General features: G+C 41.8%; 1 protein-coding gene across 2 annotated transcripts in view; it reads right to left on the bottom strand.

The window, feature by feature from the left end:
• Positions 1-20,018, bottom strand: part of RGS14 (regulator of G protein signaling 14) — a 99,551-nt gene that overhangs the window by 12,456 nt on the left and 67,077 nt on the right. For both annotated transcript variants that reach the window (XM_083182072.1, XM_083182073.1), the window contains 4 exons: positions 19,182-19,288; positions 17,325-17,528; positions 12,287-12,366; positions 9,536-9,662 (listed from right to left, as the gene is read on the bottom strand). In XM_083182072.1, the coding sequence (XP_083038198.1) occupies positions 9,536-9,662; positions 12,287-12,366; positions 17,325-17,528; positions 19,182-19,288 (518 nt within the window). The remainder of the gene's footprint in view (positions 1-9,535; positions 9,663-12,286; positions 12,367-17,324; positions 17,529-19,181; positions 19,289-20,018) is intronic.

Genomic DNA, 20,018 nt, shown 5'->3' with positions numbered 1-20,018 from the left:
AAGCCATAAACATAGTCCTGGAAGGCAAGAAAGACCGTGCAAGCTCTCTGCAGAAAGGTTGGACCAGTCAGATATTTTCCATAAGATGGTTCCTTCAGACCCATGTTATAGTTAAAAGCTTTAAATCTATATCTGGAACCCAAAAGGTTCCACAAGTATAATTTTTTACTTCAGCAGAATAGTTACTACAGTATATAAAACTAGATCTAAAAGATGCTTTCCGAAAACATACAGTAGATCTAAAACACTGTCTCCTGAAAATCACACAGGTTCAGTAAAATCTGTGTGTTTCGGCCATCTGCAGCAGCCCCCATTTTCACTATGAATGTCATAAATAATAAAATCCATTATAAGCTGCAGGATACACTAGTTTATTGGGGCTAAATGGATTGCCAGTGATCAATAATAACAGGTAATTGGAAATCCCTTATTGTATTTTCTCTTATCCAGATCTATCATTTCAAGTATCAAAGCTGTTTCAAAGATGCCTCTCCACGAGCATAAGCATTTGCTGCCATAGAAATAGAACTCACCATAACTAATATATTTCAGTCCTTGGGTAACACAGACCTCTTGGGGATACCACATAATTCCAAAAAGAGCACACCAAGACTTGTCATCTACAGAATTCCTTAGAAGAAATCAATTTCAATAATGATGATGAACAACCGAACCATTGCATAGTAAATTGCCTATTTATCTACCTTTACTTAACTTAGAATATCAGGTAAGATATTAAACTACTGTTCAGAACAAGTAGAAAGCCTTATAACAAAACCCTTAACTATTACAGACTGGGACGAATACTTTTGAAGAACATTAATGAGGTGCAACAGCTACCGAAGCACCTTCTAAATAGTTACCCCTTCATACTATCATGCATGAAGCATGCTATGCTGGTCATTAGTACATACACATACAGTATACAAAATACTACTAGAGAGCAAGATATCAAGACAACACTGAGTTCCTCTGGAGTTATCTCTCATCCTCTAGATTTGACCATGCATGGCTGTGAATTGTCTGTTTATTTGGTCCTGAAGTGGACTGAAATGTTGACCAACCATGAATATGTCTAACTACCTGTGATCAAACCTTCAGTAACTATTATATACTTTGGTGAGTGCCCATTTCTTCGATACTTTATCTTTGGATGTCAATCATCTTTAGTGGAGCACCCTCTGGTTGTGAGTGCAGACACTCTGGATAGATTATATATTCCCCAGTATCCAGCTATTATATTACTATGGGGAAGAGTTATCAAAACTTGGAGAGAGCCAAAAGTATGAGAGACGCCAACCAATCAGCTCCCAACCGTCATTGTTCAAACACAGCCTGCAAAGTGTCAGAAGTTGATTGGCTGATACTGTACAGTGGCCCTTATTCAGATTTGATCACAGTACAAATTTGTTCTCAAAATGGGCAAAACCATGTGCACTGCAGGTGGGGCAGATGTAACATGTATAGAGAGAGTTAGATTTATGTGAGTTATTTTGTTTCTGTGCAGGGTAAATACTGGCTGCATTATTTTTACACTGCAATTTAGATTTCAGTTTCAACACACCCCACCCAGATGTAACTCTCTCTGCACATGTTACATCTGCCCCACCTGCAGTGCACATGGTTTTGCCCATTTTGAGAACAAATTTGTACTGCGATCAGATCTGAATAAGGGCCATTGTCTCTTACAATTTTATCTCTCTTTTTGCTTTGATAAGTACTCCCCCCACCCCCATATATGGCGAATTCATATAGTGAATTCCCATATAGAGACACTATACATATTCTGAGATGGTCATAAGGCTTCATTTGTTATTTTATAGTTTGTGATGGCACTACCTATCTCACCTGCGTAGCTGCAGCCTCCATGACTTGTGACAGCCTGTAGAATAATCCTCCTCCCCTGCCTACAGGACTGTAATGCTCTGATTGGCTGCACTTTGGCCAATGACTACTACATAAGGGTGGAGTTATATTTGATGCTTTCTTACTACATACTACCTTTAATCATAATCCCATGATCCCAAGAATGGATCTCAGAAATCCCCAGATTAATATGTCTAGGATTTCAAAATGTGATTACAATCCTTAGCACAGGGACAGTAGTGCTGCCCACATACGTTTTCTACCAACGTGTCACACTTTAAGTGATGCAGAAAAAACAATGGTATTGAAAGGAATAAATAAGCTAGACCTAGTTTCTATAAAATGATTCACTTTTGCTGAGTTTGTTTTGCCCTTTTTTCCTCCCAACAGTAAATGAGGTGCACAGTATATAAGTCATAACCTCTGCTAGCTACTGACGCAGGTCCTGTCAATGCGGACGCAGGCATCATGCCTGTATTAGTAGGTGTTATGCTGGTAAAGTCTTGTGCGTGGCTGTGGACACTTGCCACAAATTAAGGCCACATGAATATATTGATATATGGCTGGACGCGTCAATTTTTAAATAGGGTGTTATTTTCTGCTAAAGTCAATAACGGACAAAGCAATAATGCCTATTTATACTAAGAACCTCTTAAAGTAATGTCCCCTCCATAATGTGTTATATATGTAAATATTACTCAGCAAACTTCACAGTGATTTCTTCATAAGGTTTACATTAAAATACTTAAACTACAGACCAGACTGCATGTTATATATAATATACAGTACTGTATCTGTTTATACATGGTGTTTGGTATTCCTGTGATGTGATGGAGCCTTTTATCCACAGCTGGCATCTATTCTACTGTACATATCAATTTCAGTTTCACAGATACACTGTTTTACGTGGACTTGAGTAAAATAAGTTAAAAGATTTGAGGGAAACACAGGAGGAGACGATTGGAGAAAAATCAAAAAGAAATGTACAGATGGAAATATTATTGGACTAAAGCCCCCATACAATACTGTGACTTCTACCCTGGAGAAGTCGCAGCCGATTCCCCCATATATCGTATGCGATCCCATTAACAACCGCCGAGAGGCTGTATTAGTCAGTGGTTTGTAAGCAGGTCCGATCTCCAACTCCAATACGCAGAGGACCCCGTATTGGATCGGAGCAGAAGTTAAACACCAGCAATTTGGACATTCTTCGCCCAATTTCTTGTCTCCATTCATCTGAATCGGGTGAAAAGTGGCCAAAGCCGTCAAGTGTAAGGCCAGCTTTAGTGCTAATATTAAGTAAACAAAATGCTGAGCATGAGATATAAGTCCTGGATAAGTCACGTTTTTAAGGTTTTAAGGAGCTGATGTGTCAAAAAAAATAGCCATCAATCATCTGAAAACATTATTACTGCATTAACGAAGTATCTGGGCTATGTAATAAAGGGATTCCCAGAAGAAGATTCTTTGTTTAATTAATCACTGTCATTTTCTTTCTTTTTGCATGTACAGATTTAACAAATACTAATTACTCCATTACACTAGGGGATGCAGTTAACATACTGGTAGTTCTCATTTCAGCAGCCAAAATTCAGGTGCTGGAATCTTGACTGACGAGCAGAACACCAGCGCCAGAATACCAACATTGCTATCAATGCCAATGCCTGAATCCAGGTGTAGGTGTCCTGATCCTAAGTATGTTAGTGATAGGACATGGGGGGGGAAAAGGGGGGGGGGGGGGTCAGTGCCAGATTAAGCCTTAGGGGGGTCCGGGGCACTTTAGACAGGGGGGCTCCCTTGCACTTGTCATTACTGGCCGCAAACTGCATGGGAGAATATTGAATATTACACTGTCAAAACACAGAGTAAAGGCAATATAAACTTGGTCAATGGGTAACTGCAGGGGGGTGTATAATATATATATATATATATATACCGTATATACTCGAGTATAAGTCGACCCGAATATAAGCTGAGGCACCTAATTTTACAACAAAAAACTGGGAAAACTTATTGACTCAAGTGGGACCCTCACTCGAGTATAAGCCGAGGGGGGCTTTTTCAGCATAAAAATTGTTCTGAAAAAGTAGGCTTATATATATGGTATATATATATATATATATATATATATATATATATATATATATATATATATATATATATATATAGATAGATACACACATACATAAATAAATACATACATACATACATACATACCACATGAAAAGCCTGTGTTTGTCCCTCTGCACATTACTCTGTAGGACTGTAGAAGACCTCACAGGCTCAGTGCTGCCTCTGATTAAAAACCCTCCCATGACTAGGTTGCTGCTGCTGCTGTCCTCCATGTGCCTGAGAAGCATGTACTGAGCTCCACCAATCAGAGCTCAGCACAAACCTCTCAGCTCTCCATTCTTGTACAAAGTGTCATGGGACACTCCCAGTAATGTACTGCAGTCAGTGTACCTTGGCACCTGATGCTGAGCACCATTAATCATTGTCACATTGGCAGATAGGTGAAGCTGCAGCCCTACCCCACTCCCATGCACAAAACCTTTAGTTAAAAATATTTTTTGTTTGGCAGCGGAAAGGTGGGGAGAAGAGTTAGATTTAGGTACTAAGGACGAAGTTAGGGTTAGGCTATGGGGGTGGAAGTTACTTATTTGGGATTCTAAGCATAGGGGTGGCACTGTCATTCTTTTGATTCCCAATTGCCAGCCTCTAGTATGTACAGTATTCTGCCACTAGTCTAATATTAAATGTGCCCATTCCAGTACCCATAACTGGTTTTAGCACATATAACAATTGTGAATATATATTTATTGGTTGACTTTATAGATAACCCCAGAGGATCCATATTGATTGTGTGGATTTTTGTGAAACAGAAAAATATCACTAGAACAAAATCTAAATTCTTGGTAATAATTGTATGACCCGAGGTTTTGTGCAAGATCTGTTATAATGCCAATTGAGACTGCACTGTTGGATCCTTATCAAGAATAGATTAAGTCCCTGTCGGCTAGAAACTTGAAGGTCATCCTTTTGTACTGACATTTATTTATCACCATGATATCCTTTTGTACAGATATTTATTTATTATCATAATATTACTGCCCTTATCTGAAGACTTTATGTTGATGGCATTGTCACTACTGAAGTAAAAAAAAAAAACAGCATTTCTCCTTAGACTATAAGTGGACTTTGCAGATTTGTCAGATTTGTTCCTTTTCCTTGCTGACAACACTCACAAGTCCCTAACGGGCTACTAGATTTTTAAGTCAATATAAGAACAATCACCTGGGGGTTAAGCATCTCCGTTAGAATCTGAGCAGGGAACATTACAGTTGTCAAATGGGACTTACTCAGAGTAGCTTGTTCATTCCTTATCTAAACACTACATTACCAGGCCTGGCGACAGGGGGGCAAACGGTACACTAGTAAGGGGCCCCACAGGTCAGAGGGCTCCCAAGAATCACAGACACAATATGAGACAAAAGTTCATATTAATACATTTTGTAGTGTCCGCTCCGCTTGTCAGCTAGTTAATTTTCAAATTAAAAAACGACGATGTTTCTGAGCTATGTGTTTTAGAACTTCGGGAGAATTGTATTGCAAAGGGGTCACTATTAACGGGCCCTCACAGGTCAGAGGGCTCCCAAGGATCAGAGACACAATAGGAGACAACAGTTAATATTAATACATTATATACTCACTTCCTCCACCCCCCCCCCCCCCCACCATATGTCACAGCCAGGGTGGGTGTTAGGGTGAGAATCACGCCTAACCAACCGGGTTTGTGGACTAAACCCAGAATCTGCTGCACCATCCCCAACACCCCACCCAGGTAGAGCACAATACAAATCCATCTCCTAACATTTATGGGTGCTAGGGTGTTCATGGCTCCCCTACAAGCTTTAAATTTATGGCCCATCCCACATACCCATGAAAAGAATAATGTGGGCTACATAATACCACCCCTTATTCAAATTATGCCCCACAGTGCAAAACAACCCAACACCTAAAAGAAATGGAACAGTGCACGCCAAAGAGCATGGCTTTGTGGGAGATGGAACTATGCACACTGTAATGCCCATTATGCATGCCACACACACTGTAAAGCCCATTACCCCATATGCAACACACGGTAATGCCCCTTACATGCTATGCCACATAAGTGACACTTACCTACATGCTCATTGCTAGGGTTTCTTGCTCTATGCCAGGGGCTTTCATGCAGAGTAAGAAATATGGAGTAAGATACAGCGCTCGGGTTTTTCTGAATTTATTACAATATTAAAACATGATTATGAACAATACATTGGCTGCGGGTTCCAGGGGATCCAAAGTGATGTGGAGCAAAAACTGGTCCGGGTGTAGTGTCCTCCGCAATTGCAAGGAGTAAATGGAGATGTGTTGGAGCTGGATGGCTATCCAATGAATGCTGGAGCAGGGGTATGGGCTCAACGCGTTTCAGCGTGTTCACACGCCTTCATCAGGAGCTGGAGGCTCCAATATTGAATGCTAGCAGGCAAACCCCTTTTAATATATTTTTTATCAGCTTTTTCATTTTTTACCTTTGAGAATTCTCATATATAATGTATTGTTCATAATCATGTTTTAATATTGTAATAAATTCAGAAAAACCCGAGCGCTGTATCTTACTCCATATTTCTTACTTTGTATCTTTTGGGAGCCTTACACCCTCCCGATACAGCAGCTATAGTTACATTGGTGGTTACCTTTTCTTTTAGCTTTCATGCAGAGTGCCAGAGGTTACATGCACATGCCCGGGGTAACATGCTCATGCCAGGGGTAACATGTACGGTGCCAGGGGTTACATTACATGTACAGTGCCAGGGGGAAGCATTTGCACTACACTCCCTGTGTCGTAAAGGAGACAGCCGGGCAGAGCAGTGGAAAACCCGTCTGTCTCTCTGAGCATGTCCATCTGCCCGTGTCTCTGCAGTGGGCTATTTAAAATGACGTGCCGGGCCCAACCAATTAGGCAGCAGTGGCTCCTGATTGGCCACCGGGTACCAATCTATGATTGGTTTGCAAGCCGCGAGCCAGGCCCGATGCGTAATAGCAGCACCGCAGAGTTGCAGACGGATGGACCTGCTCTGAGAAAAACAACTGGGTTTCCCACCGCTCTGCTCAGCTGTCTCCTTTATAGCAAAGCAGCCTGCAGCAGGCAGGGACAGACAGCGGGGCAAGGTCAGCTGGCAGAGGCGGAACCATTCTGCCTCCAAATTGGAACTGATGGAACGCTCCATTCCGGCTCACTCTAGTGTATTGGGCCCCAATATTTCTGTTGTGAACCCTTTACAGTACGGGATGCAGTCAGCATGCTGGCAATCGGGATGCCCAACCGCCGGTCTTCCATATGTATTTCTACAGTACAGATAGCTCTCCCTGTTCTACATCTATCCAAATTGCTGAAACTATGTTTACATGAAATAAATTCTGGTTCTATATCTGCACTTGAGTTGAACTGTAGCATTCCTCTACTTGTACTGTTTTATAAACATCTCATTTAGGCCACAAAATAGTCATAAATGAACAGATAATAAATAACAGTAGTGAGTCCCGTTCCCATATGCGACCAATGCACCATGGATGCTGACATTATAAATAACAGATTCCAGCTTATATTACTATGTGACACCATACCCCCTACGGTAATACATGGTTGTCAAGGTCCATTATAAACAAGAAAGGATCTTTTCAACTATGCCACCAGTAAAAAAAATATGCTCATTGTAACGCTGAATAGCATGCTTTCCCATGTTATCTTTTTATTTATTTTTTAATAGTAATGGCTGCAGTTTGTTCTAAACAGTTATTTACTTCTTCGTATTGCAGAGCACTAGATTTGCATTGAATCAGATACTGCTGAATAGAACGGAAGGGATACATATGGCACCTGGCACTTAGCATGCCGTTAATCATAATACCGACCCTGGCATCCTGATAGTGAAAAACTGGACAAGGGCTCCAACGTCTCCCTAACCCTCTCCCTTTCCCCCCCTAACCTTTCCATGTAGTAGCTATCCTAACCCCTCCCCCGCACAGCCTGACCATAACCCTCCATGCTAGTGCCTAACTCCCACGTCAAGCAGCTTGAACCTAACCCCCCCCCCCCCGCCTCCCCTTATCCTAACCCCTGGTCCCCCCACTAATGCCTAAAACTTAAACCACAAACCTACTGATTGGGATACCAGAAGTCGGAATGCCAGGGACGGTATACTGAACTCCTGAAATCCTGATTGCTGGGATTCTGATTGCTTCCCGAATGGAAGACTTGTACAGCACATGTTAGTAACATAACAATTATATTTGTAATACCCCATAGAAAATGTATTTTCTTAGAGTCTTGCTTTGGAGTTGTACAACTGTCTGCAGCAATGATTATACAGAAACTGTGTACCGAGAGCTATAGAGATTTGGGGGGAGGGGACATTACAGCACTGCTAGCAACAAGACTTGTGTGGCATAAATAATACCACCAACAGGTAAAGCTAGCATCATTTTTCACCTCTTAAAATAAATAAGAACATGGCGCTAAATTAAATAATTCCCCAAAAATTCAACATATCCAGCTATATAAACCATGTAGGACTCAGTTCAATCACCTGTGAGCAGGAAACATAAACAGCAGCTGTACTTGCCTCCTCTCATGGCCCTAATTCGTCCCAGGTTCATGGAGTTTTGTATGCAGACAAGTGCAGCAGTACTGTAACTTACATGCACCACTAGAGGACTTGTAGCTATTTGGATTGAGGCCATAGATTTCCACATAGGCAATAATGATGAGTAAATTGTTATATTAATTGTAAATAATACAAGCCGACATACTGTAAGCTATAATAAAATGCTTCTACTAACAGCAATAAATAAAAATAAACAGTGAAACTGAAATGAGTATAAAAGGTGAGTATTTGATAAATAATTGAATGAACTTGTATTTTTGAAGAGTTGAAATAAGGATTTGAGAACAGTATTGAAATGTATGAGACCACCACTTATATATAGGGATGAAAGTATTTGAATGAAAGCTTTTATATTGCAAAAAAACATAATTGTTCCATTCATAATGTATAATGTGTTCCAGCTCACAGGTAACTAACATATCTCAGCACAAATGGTTGTATTAACCACAGCCTCTACAAATACATGTTTAGATGTTCTACACATTATATCCTGAGAGCACCATTAGTAAGGAAAAATGGTTGTATACAGAATGTGGCTGCATCTCGTGATGTCTAGAAAACTGTGCATGGTGCGTCCTAGATACACAACGTAGACAGAGCATGTGCTATTGATTTTGGGCCAGCTGCGCTAAGATCCAAAAAGTGATGGAAAGTAATAAACAACCATCCAATCAGGTCCAGTCATTTTTCAAACACAGCCTGTAAAATGACAGGTAGGAGCTGATTGGCTGGTAGTTGACCACTTTCCAATTTACCGCTTTTTGACACTTAGTAAAGGGGCTTTCACACAAAGGGTGTGTCATGGGCGTATAGACCGAATTGCAACCTATTCTGTACTGACTGAGCATACAGTATGTAGACTTCTGCACAAGCATGGGACAGATGTAAATGCCATTACTAGTGATAACAGATGTTCTACTGGTTGCCTGAGCTGCTTAACACCACAAAGCATCTAGTCATACCTTTTTTAGTACAAAATTCTGGTTATCGAGTCCGTATTTCTTCAAAATGGTCTGGAGAGCCTCTCGGATGGTCTTCGAGGGCTTTGCCACAATACGTAAGCTTTTATTCAGTGGTTCAATCTGTAAACTGAGAATGCACCAAAGAGAAACTGCATAAGGTTTGTGTTTAAACACATTTAATACCCCATAATTCTTCAGCACCCACTAACCTTGAAAGGACTGCAATAGTAGTCACAATTATTTAAGTGAGTGGGACATAGGGGAGATGTATTACAACGGCACAATACATCATTACCGAGGTGAAGCAGGAAGGTACGCCGACGTGTAATATTAACATCTTGACCGCCGGTCCCCCATCCGGTGAATCCCCCTTGAGCACACAGCGCATCTGCTAGCACTACTCACATGAAATATCCTGCTCAGCCTCAAGCCGGGGACAGCGCTTTCCCTACTGTGGAGGTAGTGCAAGTGTCGGAACAGCCAGCACTGCTTACACTGCCCTGTACAGAGGCGAACTAGCATTGGTGCAGCATGTGCAGTACACCTGGGCCCCTGAGGAATAAGGGGCCTACTGCTGTTCCTGTGCCTCTCTGTCACCCACTGTTTTTCCCTGTCACATTCTGCCTCCCCTGCCTTTGCCTATCACGCTCTGCCTCTCCACGTCACCCACTGCCATGTTGCATATTGTGAACTAGGGTTGGGGTGGAGGAGGGGGGCTATCTATTATATAGCTTTGCTGATAGATAGCAGCACCCCTGTCATTTATCAAACATGGGCCCAATCATACAGGGGGATAATCTGTATAAGCACACATAGCTTGATACCACTTCTCCCCCTTAACATACAGTAATACATCTACCCTCTAAGGGCCCGATTCTCTGAACTTCAAAAGTGATAAAATAGAGCGGGATAAACAGCCAGCCAATCAGCTCCTACCTGACATTTTTCAAACACAGTCTGTGACATGGCAGGTAGGAGCTGATTGGCTGGCTGTTTATCACTCTCCATTTTATCACTTTTGAAGCTTAGAGAATCTAGCCCAAAGTCGGTTATGTGCTACATCGCTTGGAGTTAGGGAGGATTAAGGGGGAGATTCTCTAAGGTAAAAATGTGGTAAAAACCCCGTTATCAGGGTTTTTACCGCATTTCGGGATGCACTAAGCATCCCCCGCCGGGTTACCTTGGCGGGGAAGGCATCGCCAGAAAAAACTGGCGATGCCCCATAGAAGCCAATGGGCTTCTAATGTGAACCCACCGCCGCCCCGCACGGACCCCCGCCACCCTGCATCGCCCGCTCACCTGTGTCTGGGCAGCACAGAGCTGTGCTTCCCGGACCTGTGACCTCCTCCCTGCACTGATCCTCTTCCGGGTGCAGGAAGGAGGAGAGCCCGGCGCAGCCGCAGCAGCGCAGGGTGTGGAAGGGAGGGGGGATCCGCCGGGACCTGCTGGGACCCAGCGACTCTCACAGCAAATGACAGCTCTTAACGCAAGAGCTGTCCTTTGCTATAATTATCGCACATGTTAGTGCATATGTGATAATTATGTATGCAAAGAGAGGCGAAGGGGGTGGAGCTGAGCGGCGAATATTAGAGAATCTCACCCAGTTTGTAAATAAGATATTGCAGGTGAATCTCTAAGACTTATTGAGCATTAATACTGTATGTGCTGCCTGTCCTCCTCCTACACTCTCCACAGTGATGCATGATAGAGAGGTTACATCCCATAAATACCTCCCAGCTAGATTTGAAAACATTTTATGGCCAATTTACTTGTGAGCCTCTGCACGAAGCCTCATTACAACAATGCCCAGTGGTCCGCATTGCATGGTATTACTGTAGTTGTGGAACTGGGAGCACTGAAATTCCCATCAGGCTGTGCTTATTGTTATTGGATGGAATTATTGATACTTTTTCACATTTAAAATGTAATTTTTCAACAAATAACTGCGTCATGAAGCCTATAAGAATAAGAAGCAATGGTATGGTTTACATCCAATCTGTAAAAAAATAAATACAAATAAGAATGTTCCCTGTGCAGTTTGTAAATGTTGAAAAGTGGGGCATTTCCAAATATGCATCGTCAATACCTTTGATTTTGATTTAGGGACAGATACCAACTATGATTTCAGTACAATGGGGCAGATGTATTAAGCCTGGCGAAGCAATAAACTGGAGAAAAAGTGGAAGAAGATAACGCACCAGCCAATCAACTTCCAACGGTCATATTTCAAACACTGCTGATTGGCTGGTGCGTTACCTCCTTCCACTTTTTCTCCAGTTTATCTCTTCGCCAGGCTTAATACATCTGCCCCAGTATTACTTAGCCCCTTGATGGCTAACCTTGACACTCCAGCTGTTGTTGAACTACACATCCCAGCATGCTCTGCTTCAGTTTTGCTATTTGGCCATGCTCAATCTGATGCAGAGCATGCCGGGATGTGTAGTTCAACAGCTGGAGTGTCAAGGTTAGCCATCAAGGACTTAGGCAATAGCAATGTGCCAGTATGGGGCACAATGTTATACCAGAACTCATCAGATGTTTTACAGATGGACTGAACGCTGCATAGCTACTCTCTCTTGGTATCATTAAGCACCAATCAGAACAGGTACACAGGCTAGGCACTGTACTATGGTGAGGATAATGTCTATTGCAGAGTTTCCCACACTCGCCATTTCAGTCCAGGTTTTAAGGATATCCATAAAATGAATTCAAATTGACAGAATTGATATTTGGTGAAGAAACTCTACTTACTGAAAACTGATCCTGTTCTCCAGCATCACCTCCTGGTCTGTAAGAACCGTACACTCTTGATCCAGAGCCAGAGCCTTCCGCTGGAGACAGGTCAAGCACAGATCATTATGGATGTTAACAAAAAGGGTACACTACTAAAGACTGTACTCATAAACGATAATGTACATAATAACTGTTCTGAGTCTTGGGTCATGGCAATGTAGGTAGAGATGTAATAGGAGCTGATATTGGTCTGATTTAGTGAAATGTCTACATTTTCCACAAAAGTCGACATTTTGCAAAGTCAGCCAATGTAATAGCATCCAAGTTTATTAAGTTGAATGTTTTTGGCTCCAAATAGCAGTCGTCAAAAAGTCAGACCCAGATGTATTGCCCATGTAAAAGTCAGAAACAAAAGCGGTCTATAAAGTCGTACATAATTAGACCTGTTTTACTGGGGGGGGGGTTGTATTCGGCAATGTTCAAAATCAATTACAATACACAATTACAACGTTAACATAATAATTTGGTATGTAGACAAGGTAGCATACAATGATATGGGGCATGACTATATTCTGTGTGTAATTGCAACTGTATATGCATACCAAATTGTGTTAGTGTTTGGCTGAGCAACACTGTAGCATAACATTTTTTCATGCAGATAGTCACAATAATATATAGAATGCAGGAATTCTGCATATCATTTTAATCAACAGAAGCTGCTTGTGCATGTGAATAAGATTACATTTAGGGCAAAATGTGCAAAAATGACATGCCAAGTATACTTCTTGACCCTTGTCAGCATTTCCTACTTCAGGATGCCGACATTGGCATTCTGGCAACCAGCATCCCCATCTGGTCAAATGTAAGTATCCCATATATGCTTGTGCCTTTTGCTTAAAAAGGAGTAGTAGAATATTGAGATGCTTAGCTCCTTGGAGAACTTAATGGAAATACCAGCGCTAAAATGCTCTTTGCTGCTGTGCCCCCCCCCCCTAATTCTTATCCCACCCAATCCCCCTGTGTGCTCCAAAATAACTGCCATTAACCAGAACCCCAAGCGCTGGGAGGGTAGGCGGGATTATTTGAAAGCCAATCCTCCACTGCATTGTAATTGTAGGTGCTGGAACAAGGAAGAGCGCACACAGCGCCTGTCAGAGAAGTGGTATGAATCACACACCTGATTTTCCCACCCAGTACGGCCATACCATTTACACTACCCTTCTTATGACTCTCAGACACGTGATCTACAAATGTGTGGAGAATCGTTTGTAGGTGCTCAACTCCTTTTGATGATGATGTGGGCCGTAACTGTGTGACAGCAGTGCCTTGTACACAGTGCAAATGCACTGTGGGAACACCGCTGGCACACACCTAGTATGCCGGCTGGGATTAGCACATGCTTATGATTAGCTGATTGTAACTGGCTAATTGTAAATGGCTGATTGTAACCAGACTTAAATCTTTAGTGTGGCTGCTTTTTTATATGAAATTGTGGCCATCTATTCAAATAAGCCTAATGGATATTTTCATTTGGACTGCAACAGGAGAGAAACTTCCAATTCTTAATTTAAAGTAAGACAAATTATTTTGCATCTATACTGTTAATTAGTCATACTTACATGGTAAATACAACATTCATATTTTTTAATAAAACTGTCTCTTTTTTAGCATTGATATAGACATCACCACAGTATCACATTATATTATTTTGGGTACTGTTGCTTTAGTATTTACTACTAACATTTGTCAAAACACATCTCTATTCTTTTGTCACTCCTGGCATAAACATACACCTGGCACATGTGGTACTGTTTTAGAGATGGGCACATCCTGCAATGCATCTGACACAGAAATGTGTCCCTTTTCTATTAAATAAAATGCATTAAGCTTAATGTTCCAGAGCATTGAACATTTAAATAGCAATTTCACAGACACTTGCTGGACAAACGCACCTGCAGAACAAATATTACACACTTTACTCTTTCAAGGTCAGAGAACAAACTACTTTTTTACAGCACATGGCCCCTGGACATCTTACAATATAATAATTATAATGTATTTTCATTTCTCACTTGAAGTCATTGTTAATTTATAGAGCTTCCAGAAAGCACTGATCCTGAGGATAGCACTGGAAAGGTATATTGCTGCTGTGCATTTGGCATCATTACAGCGATGTAATGGGTCGTTCGTATTAGCCGTAATTAATTTGCGAGTACGAATCATCGCGGCACTGGACGCACTTTACGGCAGACTGAATTCATCAAGTGCTCGCTGCACATGAGCAAAATCTGGTGCCATTGCCAGGAATTTAAATGCTGTTAGAATTGAATTGCACACTTCGCAATTATTAGTATCACCACCTCTATGTATGGACTCTAATAGTATGAAATAATTACACTAAAAGATTCATACAGTAGCTGCATAAAAACTTCACTCAGTACATGGACTGTGTTCTATACTGTATAGTTACATTATGTGTAGTTACACTATACTGTATAGTTACATTACCTGTTTATCTGTATTATACTAATACAAATGTATCTTACACTTATAGTTAATGGAACTATACAGTATAGAACGCACTCCATGTGCTGAGTGACATTGTTATGCAGGTACTGTATGAATCTTTTAAATGCCCAATCTATGTTGTATGTGTAATTAAGGACACATAGGGCTCCCTCATGCTCAGTAATGTGCTTGAATAACTCAGGATGGGTGCATACTTTCAGATGCTTTCATAAAAGCCAATGAAATAATTATTCTGGTTAGTCTTCCTATTTTTTTAACAGTTTGCCCGTTGGATGAATTGTCCAGTTCAATGTTGTACAATAATGACCAGATGCGCTGAATTCCTTCTTTTGTTCAATGCATTATATGCAAAACTGTCCACATGTTCTAAAGGTTAATTAAAATACTATTCAACTATGTAATGTCTTTCCTTAGATTTTTTTTATATATTTAAAATACTATACAATTGTCTAATCATCATTGTGTGTGTGAATGTGTAAATGCATACATCAGTGTGTATTATATGTACGGACACATTTTATTAGCATGTATGAAGTATTTTGTATTTAGATCTTAATGTGTAAAAATTCAAACTCAGACCAATAAGGACATCTAGTGGTCAGATCACACATTACAGAATGCTGTCTGTATTCACAAAGGGCCTTATTTTGGTTCATTCTTTCTGACAAAATCCTTCTTAGATGGGCAAAACCATGTGCACTGCAGGTGGGGCAGGTGTTACTTGTGCAGAGAGAATTAGATTTGGGTGGGGTTTTACTTCAAAGTGAGATCTATATTGCAGTGTAAAAATAAAGCAGTCAGTATTTTCCCTGCACAGAAACAAAATTACTCACCCAAATCTAATTCTCTCTGCACATGTTACATCTGCCCCCCTGCAGTGCACATGGTTTTGTCCATCTGAGAAGGATTTTGTCAGAAAGAATAAACCAAAATAAGGCCCAAAGTTACATATATAATCTTCGGTGTAATTGCCTTAAGGTGCGTATACACACACTAGACGATATCTTAAACAATATGCACGATAATGACCAGTCTTAACGACATTTTTCCGTATATCGTTCAGTGTACACACTTGTTGCTAAAGATGTGTGCTCCGCAAGTCATTAGCAATGTCCTCTGTCATCTGCACTTGCAGCTCAGTGTGAGGATTATCGACTGCTATAATCCTGGTTGTGGCCACTGACAGTATTGTTTGTGAACCCCAGGGCCGGCTCTACCACTAGGCAGCTTTAGGCAGCTGCCTAGGGCACCAGGTTCTAGGGGGGCGCCACCAAGTCCGCCTATAAAAAAATCAAGGATGTCTGTGAGGATCCTTGTTGTACTTAATGCAGGTGGTTCAGGTGGAACCTCTACGACCTCACCTCCATACTTTCTCATGAGACATACTTCCTATGTTGCTGCCCTCTCTTCCTGTACTCTGTTGTGGGTGGCAAAGGGGAGGGTGCTGGGGGCCTCCAGAGAAAGCAGGGGTCCTGCCCACCTACATGGGGGGCTGGGAGGACCACTGAATTTTGGGAGGCTCCCTACCATTCCAGGATGTTAGGCAAGCATGCAGTAAGGGGTTGGAAAATGGTTATTGGTGGCAGGATGGGGGGGGGGGGGGGGGGGGCAGTAGGTTGAACCCACTCAGTGTATATACACACATTATAATTTGTCCAGGAGTTTATGGGAGTTCGAGGGAAATCATGAGCGATATTGTATCGTTTGCATTGTCATCTATTGTATACCCAGCATAAAAAAACATCGACAAAGATGCTTAATCTGGAACCCTATAGCAGGACCAAAATAAATGCACTAGACATTTACACAGTAGTTACATTATGTTACATTTCACAGTGTATACTTGTATCAGTTACAGCATTCTTCCTTTTGCTTATAGCATTTGTAGACCATATATTCTCTAAATTCTCCAGGAATCTAAGCACTAGTCACAATATGCTACTACTCCTTTATTAGCACAAGTATATATATATACTTGTCATGGCTCTTAAGAGATTTTTCAGAATGTTCCTCCTTTACCATCCTTCCTATATACAGTTCAGCCAGGGTCCTTTCCCAGGAACTTCACGGCTAACAAAGGCAAGCTTTCATCCTCCCAGACCCGGGAGCAGCAGCATTGTACCAGGCTGCTTTAATGTGTGACCTGTCCATGGTATTATGATGGTGACACATGGCAGACAGTACCTAATGGACACCATATACTACCTTGGACCTCACTGTAAGTGCAGCACTTCTACTACGGACATCTCTTTGCCAGTCCTCACTATTGTACTGGGCCATATGTTGGATAGTGAAAACATTTTAAAAATTAAACAACTCTTATAGGAGAACTTTATTCCTGCAAATCATTTTTTATAGGAACAAATTTGGTGCCCATCTGCCTGTCATTCACAATATTAATTCATATTTTTTATATATAATGAATAATGCCCATAGAGAGAGATGGCGCCATTGATCGTTTTGATCATTAAAGCATTTCCCTTTTGTGATGTATAATTTCATGGTCTCCATTTAATGTTAGGAATACCTGTGGATTTCCTGCTAGGTATACTTTCACATCTGCAGGACTGTACCCTCGCTTCTCACAGACCCCAGCCAGCATCTCCCGGATGGTTATGCCTGCTCTGACAGCTGTGAGCGAGGCAGTGCCATCTGGGAGGTAGACACAGCAGTATTTGATTTGCTTGGTGTCGGCATCATGTTCCATATTACTTAGGCTGCTGCTGTCATTCTGAAAGGAAAAGGACAAAGCATGATAAACTCTTGAAGAACAGTGGGGCAGATTTATTAAGCTCGGTGAAGTGATAAAGTGTCTGGTTTTTATCACCGGCCAATCAGCTCCTAACTGTGAAGTTACAGGCTTGGTTTGAAAAATGACAGGTAGGAGCTGATTGGCCGGTGATAAAAAACAGACATTTTTTCACTTCACCGAGCTTAATACCTTGTAAATCTACCCCTGTATTAGAAAATAGAAATGCCAAATACAGCATGTAAGCATGAGTGTGAGCAGATATCTTACAGTTATTAATAACAGATATACGTGTTGAGTAGCTTCTGTATAGAAAAAGCCCACTGTGTTATAATAGCCCGGTTGGATGACTTCAGCCTCTGCCAGGTGCTAAACATACGGGGCCAAATTTACTAGGGTGTAAGAATCAGAAAGTGAGAGATTTTGGGCGGGATGTATTAATATACATTGCCGCCCTTTGCCTGCCAGCCGCCGCGATGCTACCGCATATGTACTAACATATGCGGCTAGCATCGGGTTGCGGTGATGGAGACCCCCGCGATACCTGTAATGTGGTGTGCAGGGGTCTCCGTCACATCCCGGCGGCTGTCAGTGTCCCCCTGCGTCTCCTCCTCCCCCTGCAGCCGGATGTCCTCCCGCTTGTGACACCTGCTGGGGGAGGAGGAGACAATGGGGGACGGGAGGGGGGGGGGCGTGCGGACGGCGGGCGGCGATAGAAGCCAATAGGCTTCTATAGGGTATCGCCACCCAGAGGGCGAAACCCTGCCCGGCGGAGATGGGACGGGGCGGACGGGTAATGGTATATAGGAAAATGCGGTAAAACCCCTGTTTTACCGCATTTTCCCTTTAGTACATCTCTCCTTTTGGTAGAGTTTTCCCATTTTTTTTGAAAACAGCAATCATTTACATGGAAAATTAGCCTGGCTATTCAGTGTAATAGGAAGCCAATGGCCTGCCAGTCACTTCACCCAATACAATGCAGAACCCACCACATACATTGTAACCTTGACACAACCCCCATCCCAGCACCCTGCTCACTTATTTCTTTCTTTTTCTGTCTCAGGTATTTGTCCTCTTTAATGATCACTGTCTTAAAAAGAGGACAAATACATGAGACAGTTCACAAATCCACCGTCATAGGGTCCACCCGATTAAGGTCATCAGTCAGTAGGTCGACAGGTCATAGGTCGACGCATAGATCAACATGAAAACGGGCGATATGAGTTTCACGACGTGGACACCGTATAAAGGTACCGCCTCCCTCGCATGCTCACCATACTTCAGGCACCATGTCTCACTACGCTCCGCACACCATTATATTCTCCCTCTATGTCCACGTTGATAGTTAAGTATGATATAACACCTGTTCTGGAATGAAAAATCATGAAAAACTCACATCGATCTTTTTCATGTCAACCTAGTGCACGTGTCAACCTTTTGATCATGTCAACATAAGGTATGCAATACCTAAGGTATTTTTCATGCATCAACCTATGGCCTGTCAACCAACAATGGTAGATCTATTGACTGTCATCCGATTTATTGTCCACCTATCTCCAAAATCCCGCCAACTCTAACAGATCAGAAAGCAAGGAATATTTGCCACACACATGGGCACGGTAACATGCTCTATACCTCTTTGCCAGAGAATGAAGAAATTGTGCTTAGGTCCAGGCTAGCTGGGGAGTTCAGTGACCCTTCAGACTTACGGCGAGACCAGAGCTCATTGCTGGCTATGGCGTCTGTGGATATAAACGTAGAAGGGTTATTTATTCTGAGTAGGACATTTATTTTAGAGCGGGAATGGCAATTTATGTTTTTGTCATATCGAGATGTGCAAGCGTACAAATCCTTTGCTCGGCGGGGGGGGGCAAACATTCGGCCTGGCGACATTTACCTGTTCTCTAGGGTGCGAACATATACAGCCTAGCAAACTGGTCTGAATCAGGCCCTGTATATGAAATGCTACAATTCAGTAGTAAGACATGGTGTACATTCTGTTTCTATTAGGATACAGTGCAAGAAGGCAAAAGGTTCCCTACGCCAGTGAAATGTGTTTTATATTAAAGAGTAAAGATAGATAATGTCTCCCTAGTGTAAATGATAACGGCATTACAAGTTACTAAGGAATTCTGTAACCATATAAGGGCACATAGCCGTAGGTCATTTGTGAAAAACTAAATCTGAGGTGAGTATTCATATTCTAAGCTTACGTTAGTGGGTACAGTATTATTAATGGGCAGTACAATTAGCAGTGCTGCCATTCCAACCATTTCTTCAGCACTTTGCTTGTCTTTGCTCCCCCTAGGAGTACTGTAACAAGCTGTGATGTGTATAGTCACACTTCACACTGTACATGGGGGTTATTAAGATGTGATGCTATTTTGCAAGGCGGACGATAATTGAAAGACTACGCATGTGTACAGATCATAGCAAGCGTGAGGCCATTTTGAGAAAAAATCCAACTTCATT

This window comes from Crinia signifera, chromosome 4 (assembly GCF_055691185.1).
Source record: "Crinia signifera chromosome 4, ASM5569118v1, whole genome shotgun sequence".
In the NCBI taxonomy this organism is placed as follows: domain Eukaryota; kingdom Metazoa; phylum Chordata; class Amphibia; order Anura; family Myobatrachidae; genus Crinia; species Crinia signifera.
This window is presented reverse-complemented; position numbering and strand designations above follow the sequence as displayed.